This window comes from Priapulus caudatus, unplaced genomic scaffold, assembly GCF_000485595.1.
Source record: "Priapulus caudatus unplaced genomic scaffold, Priapulus_caudatus-5.0.1 Scaffold771, whole genome shotgun sequence".
NCBI classification, from domain to species: Eukaryota; Metazoa; Priapulida; class Priapulimorpha; order Priapulimorphida; family Priapulidae; genus Priapulus; species Priapulus caudatus.
Window position 1 is genome coordinate 81,564 of NW_014577832.1, and position 9,363 is coordinate 90,926.

The 9,363-nt window shown below is 47.2% G+C and overlaps 1 protein-coding gene across 1 annotated transcript in view; it reads right to left on the minus strand.

Moving 5' to 3' along the window:
* Positions 1 to 4,718: 4,718 nt before the first annotated feature.
* The window catches only part of LOC106813429 (zinc finger protein ZIC 4-like), a 26,222-nt gene continuing 21,577 nt past the window's right edge, over positions 4,719 to 9,363 (minus strand). The window contains exon 2 of the mRNA XM_014817561.1: positions 4,719 to 6,851. Coding sequence (XP_014673047.1) covers positions 6,298 to 6,851 — 554 coding nt within the window. The 3' untranslated portion in view covers positions 4,719 to 6,297. The remainder of the gene's footprint in view (positions 6,852 to 9,363) is intronic.

Genomic DNA, 9,363 nt, shown 5'->3' on the forward strand with positions numbered 1-9,363 from the left:
ACACACACACACACACACACACACACATATATATATATATATATATTTGTGTGTGTGTGTGTGTGTATGTGTGCGGTGTGTATGTATACACATGTGTACGCACGCACGCACACGCGCACGCACACACAGGGAACGAAATGTCTCCCCAATTACGTGCACAACGGCATACGCTATATGTACGCGAGCGTTCGGTTTATTATTTCTGAAGTGCCTGCAAACTGTGAGTATATCGGTCTTAAACTAACATTTAGAATTCACGTCTTGTTCTCAAGTGGGCACTTCTACGGGACTGTGAGCCCGAGCTCGCCTCACAATACAAGCACAAGGGCCGTTACGGCGGCTTTTTCCACAGTTACTATTCAGTTTTCGACGAGCATTAAACTGCCGGCCGTTTCTTTATTAGCCGTGCTTTTCTATTGAATATTCTGAAGCGTATGAGGTTGACGCTGCTTTGTGTCAAGAACGCGTAGCGTGTCGTAGGCGTTCTCACTCACAGTTACGTGGGTTTCACGCCTTGATTTCATTATTCCGCTGTATATGCGAGCGTACGTCGCTTGGCTGAGCGGCCAACACGCACACACGCACGCGCACGCACACACCCACACACAGACATGTACACACATGGACACGCACACACACACACACACACACACACACACACACACACACACACACACACACACACACACACACATATATATATATATATATACATGCACGAACGCACGCACGAATGCACGCACATGAGCATACCCGCACATCCCCTCGCCGGTCGCGGATCAAATATCTTTCACTATACGTCGAAAAATATTTGAAGGAGAAATCGTTTATTTTACACGCTGCGAAATCAAAGTTAAGATGCCATGCGTGATCTTCATTCCATACGCGCTGACGCATTTTAATTTGAATGCGGTGGTATTTTAGAAAGAATGAATTTATTTTAAATGGTTTTTAAACCGAATTTTATTTGTGTTCACTAGGAAGCAAAAACGTGCTTGCACATAAAGTTTCGCCATAATCTGGAGTCGATGTCATTGAAACTGAAGTGGGTTTATTGCAGCTGTGCTGTCTTACTAACCGTGGCCCATATTACACGTATAAATCATAATATGGGGTAGATCTGATATGCTAGCGCTGTACCCTGCAGCGATCTATATAACATGAGGCTTGTGTAAGCGTACACTTCACTGTCATTTTCAGCTCGAAGACGAACGATATGGATGTACAGGTTTATTCAAATAATAAAAAGTGAGAATGCACAAAATAAACTATATAATCTTGCTGAATTGTGTAATGTACATTTAGGACGAGAATAGACGGACTCGAAACGTGCGAGTGTGCGTGCGTGCACGCGTGTGCGTGTGTGGGTGTGCGCGCGTGTGTGTTCGCGTAACAGGAACATTTATGTACATGCGTAAATGTGTGTGGCCGCGTTTTTGTGTTTGTGTGTGCGCATACGTGATGTACAGTCCGCATCGACGCACAGCACGCACGCACGCACGCACGCACGCACGCACAGCCCGACAGCACACGCACATCACGCGCGTGCACGCGCGCGCCCGTATACACGCACACGCTGCACGCGCCGTTTAAGCTAGCACCCCGCCACGCCAGCACGCCGCGCCCGCGTCTCTATACCGACTTCCAAATCCCGGTGCTGGACATTATATTCGCTCGAGATTATACCATACACGCCACGCGTCCGGATTTCCTAGCTATTTTGATCGCACAATAATTCGGCGAAAACGAGCGCTTTGGGGCTCGATATTGTCAGGTAATGGCCACAATATGCGACTTAATACTTGCAATTACCCGCTAGCCATTGTCTATACACAATGTCGCCAAGTGATCGAGTATGATTCAATGCCTCGAGGTGTTTTATGGTGGGAGGAAAGAGACACTCGAGGTATATATGTGTGTGGGTGGGGGTGCGGCGGTTATGGCACAGCTGAAGTGGGTGCTGAGGAACCGGCGGCAAAATAACGTTGTCGTTGTAAAAACGACGAATATTTGAATGCAAATAGGTTTTATGTCCGATCGGTGTCCCCACTCGATGTTGTCACGCACGCTTACTGTCGCACTGTCTCCTTCCCGCACCACTTGTCTCTATGGTTGACTTAATAGCGCACTCGTTTTTAAACGCACACCGCTATTACGTCTAAATTATCATCAAAGGCTTTGTAATATTATACTGAGCGTGTACATTGTTTTGCTAATAAATGCGCGCCGTAAAATGTAAATCGGTAAATGTAATTAGCATTGTGTATGTTAATTGACGCTAATCATATTTGTGGGCGTAATTATATTTAGCTCTTAAATAAGCCCCGCATCCTTGACATGCAGAAAATCGCAAATCAGAATAAAAATATAATGCCAACCGCCGCTTTGTTTTGCCTATACGTTGTGTGATGCATCCGTGTTTGTGGTGAATGCTATTCATGCTCTGTTCCCTTATATATATATATGGGGATCGAGGAATTAGACACAACTGTTTATTACATAAGAAAGGTTCGTTCATTTTATTTAATCGTATAGCTTAGCGCGTGTATGGCCTGTGAACGCGCATGCGCACTCGTCTGCGGTGACGTAACTAAAACGTGTATATTTTGTGTAAATCGTTTGCGGATTGCAATTAATAGCGAGTATAAACAAATATATACAAGTCCAGAGAAAAGATATCACGTTACAATAACCAACTGAGTTTATTTCACGTATATAGAGACTTTTTGATTACAGGGAATGAATGATTTATACCCAAGCAGGAGATTTTATAACCGCTATATAATAATACCGTAATCCAAATCCTACAGTCCACGTTTGAGTCGGTATCTGATTTCATTCTATTATAAATACGTAAAACATCAATGGAGGCAGAATAATATGGGCAACAAAGGCTACATTTTTACAACATATTACATCATTATTTACACGACTGTACAAGACTCTGACGTGCAGCGTTTAAACACAAAAATTGTCTCAGCAAACGCGAAGTACACACACACACACACGCGCGCGCGCGCACACGCACGCACGCGTTCTCGATGTACGCACGCGCGCTTGCTCTACGCACACGCACGCACGCGCGCACGCACGCACGCGCGCGCGCGCTTGCTCTACGCACACGCGCGCTCGCACGCACGCATGCACGCATGCACGCGCGGCCTCGCTCTACGAACACACTCGCGCGCGCGGGCATCGAACGCCGCGTCCGTTCATCGTACAGCGCACTATATGTAAGCAATACCCGCAGGTTAACGACGTGCTACTCATGGGAGCGAGAGAAGGAGAGATCGAGTCTATGTAGCTCCACGTTAACTCCGAACAGGCGCGAGCGAGCTCTCCCCTCGCACGGACGCATTCGTGCGCACACCGCGAACCGTCGCTAATTTTGATTTAACAGTGGATTTTTATTTTGCTGTATATATACACGAGTGAGTGAGTGAGTGAGTACGCGAGCGCACACGAGCGCTGCACGGCTGCACCGCGGCGGATCGCTGTGTGGCGTGTTCGCACGCATGCATGCCCACGCCATGGAGATAGCGCAGCGCTAGAAACAAACACGTAACCGCAGCTCGCCGCACAGGTATCACGCTGTCGGTCCCTAACTACACACAGTGTGTCGCTCACACTGAGCCCCACGACGATTTTGATTCGTATAACGGTGAAATCCAACATGTACAATATTTACATCCTATAATATAACACTTTCTCTCTGCTGCTGCCACAGTCGTCCGTCCACACGCTGACGGCAAACTTAAGTGGTTTCTAATTTTCTCACCTAATATGTATACTCGAAGAAATAAAATACACGATAATTATTATCATAATTATTATTATTATATATAATTATTATTTTTTACGACATATATATACAGGAATTCTTTTGATTTTATTACTGGAAACAATATCGAGAGACAGCGCCTGACCGCGGAACCATCAGGCCGTAACGCAGGTCGGTGCATTCGGGAACGGTTGTCATGGAGATGACACCTTTTATTTATATATACAAACGTACGCGGTAAACCCTGTTCATATGTCCAAGGGACTGCTAAGACCTTCGCTATTTATAACGACTTTCATTCAACACTTTTTCTTTCCATCGCACAGACCGCTATATGGATATACACGACCATCGGCCAATGCGACGCTCCTAACGCAAATCCAAATCAAATGCCGTAATCATTTCCTCGCGGGATATCCGCTCGACAATTTTCGAATATTTCATCGAATATTTCGAATATATATAACATTCGCGATAGCAGGGGAGGGCTTACTCGTGGCAATAACGTCCATGACGTCTCCATGTCGAGGCATATTCTGGTTGTTATTACGTCGGTGCACACGTATGGGCGAACGTCCTTCGCACCTATACGATGACGTTACGTGTTTATGCTAATAATAAAAATTTCATTAACCCCTTGCGATATGAATCGCTGACGTCACGGACGCATCCGAAGTCGAGTGGTGACGCACTATATATATATATATATAGAGAGAGAGAGAGAGGAGGGAGGGGAGGAGGGAGAGAGACAGAGGAGAGAGAAAGCGCGCACGAGAGAGAGAGAGGATGAGGGAGAGGAACAGAGAGAGAGAGGGGGCGTCGGCAAAGGATGAAACAGAAGAGAAGAGACGACACGGCCAAGCAATGTGGGTGCCTATCTTCCCGCCCTCCCGTCCGTCCGCCCTCCCGTCCGTCCGTCCTCCCTCCCTCCCTCCCGCCTTCACACTCTTCTCGCTCCAGACGCTCTGATTGGTCTCTAGCTTCTTCGTCAGTTAACTTCTTATTGTTCGCTGTCTCGCGTATATTGATCCCGAGCGATAACTATCTTTCTTCTCGTTCGTGCGCTTTTTACATCTACAATACCGCCGGCTCGAGCGCGCGAGCGTACGTACCTCAACTGCACAATTTAATGACGCAAATGAAGCGGCATTCAGTGCATCGGGGATAATTAGCGAAGCTTCAGTGAGAAATATTACGCGAAATGGGTTTAATACGGTGGAAATATCTCGCCTCATCGTCGGTGCCGACAATCGGTGTCCCAACGGGGTTCGATCGAGACAGATCTATGGCTGGGGGAGGGGGAGAGGGTTACGTGCCTACAGCACATAATCACGGCCACTTCTCACGCGAGCGAGAGAGGCTGGGGGTAGTTGCCGCAGCTGCATTTTGAGCAGTAAAAAGATAGTAGCGTAATTTGCGATCGTTGCGGTCCGTAAAAAAGGGAACATCAAATCTTGAAAGGCGTTCACGAGTCGATATGACCGATTAACGCATCGCGCAAAGACTTCATCGCCTTCAACGTAAAAAATGTACGGCGCCCGGGAAATAAGTTAACATAAGCGGGTAGTAGGTGCGTGCGTTCAAGACCCCGATTCTTAACTTTCACACTTGGTTTAATACAAAATAATTTCGGCCATCGAACGGTGCAATATATAGCTTTTCAGTGCGTATACGTCATATCATGAACGGGGCATGCGAAACATCGATTTTTTAAGTGTGGATGTTAAAAATATCGCCGCTGCGAGTGCAGTAAAAACATGTAACGTGACCAAACGTGTACACACAAGACATTTTAAGAATATTGACGTTAACGCGGGGTGTTGTCGGCTACCGACGTACGAAGCACAACATAGAGCCGCTCCGAACACGCTGATATACGTATTATAATATATATATGGCGATTTATCGGGCGTGTTTTGTAGCGGCAGTCTTCATGATATAGAGCGGTAGTTTGAGCAAGAGTGGTGTTGCACCACGGATCATGACACACATACACACACACACACACACAGCTCCGTCACACACATGCACGCACTGCACAGCAGAGAGTTAACTGCATTGACCTCCTCGCCCATGAAGCTCAATGAGTTACGCCTTATCCCCTCTGACTTGATGGTAGCGCATATATTATTATTATTACCTACCCCCTCTCTCCCCCTGTCTCTCTCTCTCTCTCTCTCTCTTTCTCTCTTCCTCTTTCTCATTCTCTCTGTCTCTCTCTGTGTCTCTGTCTATGCCTCGATTATTCCGGAGTTTCGTAATTTGGAAGTGCGCACTCGCACCTTTGTGTAGGGGGCCGTTATTGGGCGTGAAATCTAATTTCCCGGAGTCTAATATTTTTTCGACATGATGACAAATTTCGGAATTATTATTATGCGCAATATCGAGCATTTTTCCTTTAGTATTACGAGCAAAAGACGCAGAGCGTTCACCGATGAGAAACTAAGGCACCGTCTTTGGTTTGCGTCGGTCACGTCACACTAAGACCAGCGTCGCGTTAGCTACTATTATACCTATTAATACTGTGCGTGCAATATTGTGGATGGATGGTGGTGTAACATTCCGTTGTGCAGCGGCAGGCCGCCGAGCCCCGTGACGGGCGAGTGTTCGTTGCTCGGCGGCGTCGGCATACCCGCGTGCGTCTGCGACTGACACACGTACCACTCGCTCAGGTTGGTCGTGTGCGAACCGGAAGTGATTGTCGTGTTACCTCCGCTCGTCAGCGATGGCTGCAGCGGCGCCGGATGTGACGTCACGCAGTGCTGACCGCCTGATTGGTGCTGCTGCTGCTGCTGCTGCTGCTGCTGCTGCTGCGGCGGCGGCGGTTGCGGCGAGTTGGGGTTGCTCTCCGTCTGTCCGTCGAAGGAACTGTTCGGCGACTCGGGCGACTTGCCGTGCACCTTCATGTGCTTACGCAGCGAACTCGGGTGCGTGTAGCTCTTGTCGCAGCCCCGAATCTTACAATTGTACGGCTTGTCGCTCGTGTGCACGTGCGAGTGCTTTTTCCGGTCGGAGCTGTTGGCGAAGCGTCGATCACAGCCCTCGTACTCGCACTTAAACGGCTTTTCACCTGCAAGAGAAAAGAAGCCACACGTCGTTAGTTCCTATAAGATTATTATCTCACTGAAACGCGCAATGATGAGCACATATATTCGAATGAGTGGGTACTTTTCCTTTCGTGACGCAATTGCGAGTTCTCGCATGCGATGTTGTCGTGGTTGAAAGGATGGAAGCGCAATAACACAATGTCTAATATATATATATATATATATTCTTGCGTTAGCAGCAACGGACAACGACGTGAAATAGGATTACGTCGTTTGAGAATATTCTTTCTTACTTTAGTTATTAAACATAGTACTTTCTTTCTGTCTCGCTCTTCTTCTTCTCTCTTCTCCTCTCTCTCTCTCTCCTCTCTCTCTATATATATATATATATATAGTATATATATATATATTATATTATATAATATATATATATTGTGTGTGTGGTGTGCGGTGTGTGTGTGTGTGTGTGGTGTGTGTGTGTGTGTGTGGTGTGTGTGTGTGTGTGTGTGTGTGTGTGTGGTGGTGTGTGTGTGTGTGTGTGTGGCGTGCGTGTTTTGTGGTTGTTCGTGTGTGCGCGCGCCGCTTGGCGTGCGTGCGTACGTTGTGCGCGCAGTGTGCGCAGTATTTCGCGTGTACGCGCTCTAGTCTATGCGAGCTATGAACAATTATTATGATACGCCACAAATTTGCTTATTACCGGCTTGCATATTAATATCTCCAGAGTAAATCGAACAGCGTTATGCCAACAGCGTATATCTATATACTATAACCCACAAAACACGCCCGCGATCTGCCATGCAGCTCAAACGCTGGTTGGCCCGCAATCGATACTAATGGATGCTAATTACAGCAAATACGCCAATCGAAATGTTAAGTAGCATTCAAGCCACGCTCGTCCGATATGCCCCCCATTATGCTACGGTCCACGGAAGAGAAACTCGGAGCGAAATGCGTCCACGGACACAACGTGCGCATACAGTCAGCGCTGTGTATAGTAGATACAGCTAAACTGCGCTGTGCAGGACGTTATGCGAATCACGCCCACGCCCCCATCCGTATCTGTGCTCAGTAACTTGATTACGCTTCACACTGCTGGCTAAAATTTCCGTTTAACTTCGGCAAGTGCGTCTAATAGGCGCCATAAAGTCATAAAGCGATCACTTTTTTCGCGCTCGCTGGTTCATGGACAGAGAATGAGGGGCGAGAAAAGAGAGAGGGGGAGGGGGGAAAAGAGAGAGAGCGAGAGAGAGAAAGAGAGTGAGAGAGAGAAAGGGAGAGAGAATAAGAGAGAAAGAGAGATAGAGAGAATGAAAGAGAGAGAGAGGAATCAGAGAGAGGGGGGAGACAGAGAGAACAGTGAATGAGAGAGAGCGCGAGGAGAGAGTGAGAGGGCGAGAAGAGAGAGAGAGAGCGAGAGAGAGAGAGAGCGTGAGAGGGAGAGGGCTGCGTCTCTCTCGTCACTGACTCGTCACTGGACAACACACGGTGATAGAGCGAGCACACATAAACGTGGCAGCTTAGACACAATCGAGTTATTACGGTCGCGGGCGAGTCAGCAGAAACAACTATTGATCAAAAATGTTGTCGTCTGCGCGCGTTTTTGCATCGGTCGCGGTTGATACACTCTGCGATATAAGTATGGCTATGGTTGTCACGACATAGGTATGATTGCCTCTCGTACAGTCAGTGTTAGCTGACCGCCATGCATATACGCCCGCGCTTTACGGCGTGGCATGGCGTGACACAAAAGCACACGTGCCGAGCGAGCGTGCGTCCGTGTCATGAAATATACGTGATTTCATATGACGGCAGCATCTGTGTGAAGAAGTGGGTAGGTGAGAAAAAGAGGAAGAGAAAGAGGGAGAGAGAGAGAGAGAGAAGAGATGAGAAGACGAGAGGGAGAGAGCAAGAGATAGAGGAGAAAGAGAACACAGGAGAAAGAGACAGACAAGAGAGAGAGAGAGAGAGGGAGAGAGAAAGAGAAAGAGAACACGAGAGAGAGAGAGAGAGTGGGAGAGGGTGAAGAGAGAGAGAGAGAGAGAGAGAGAGAGAGAGAGAGAGAGAGAGAGAGAGAGAGAGGGGAGAGGTGAGAGAGAAAGGAGAGGATCCTAGTATCCAATAGGCAATATGTAGAACGCGGCCGTACTTCTTGCATTATGACTGATAGTACCCCCTCTTGAATATATCATTACCGCATGAGGAAATAGGGCGAGCAAATCATGGTCTGTGGTACGTTAAACGCTTTATTCGCTTAGCGTATGTATTTGAAATCTCTAAAGTTTACCCGTTTTTATAGGAGGTTGCGGAGAGAAGAAATCGCGTTATGTATTCAGGTATGACCTACAAACTGATTTTTCGTTTGATGTGTATTATTGATCTGAAACCAATTGCGCTTCATCGTACGAGTGATCATTACGTTTGACCTGCTTTCGACTCATGTTGATCCTCAACTCGGAATCGAAAACAAACCCGAGCAAATATTTTTTCGCTCACACTACACACCGTTCTTAGGCGATATTTTCTTATATTCTCTCT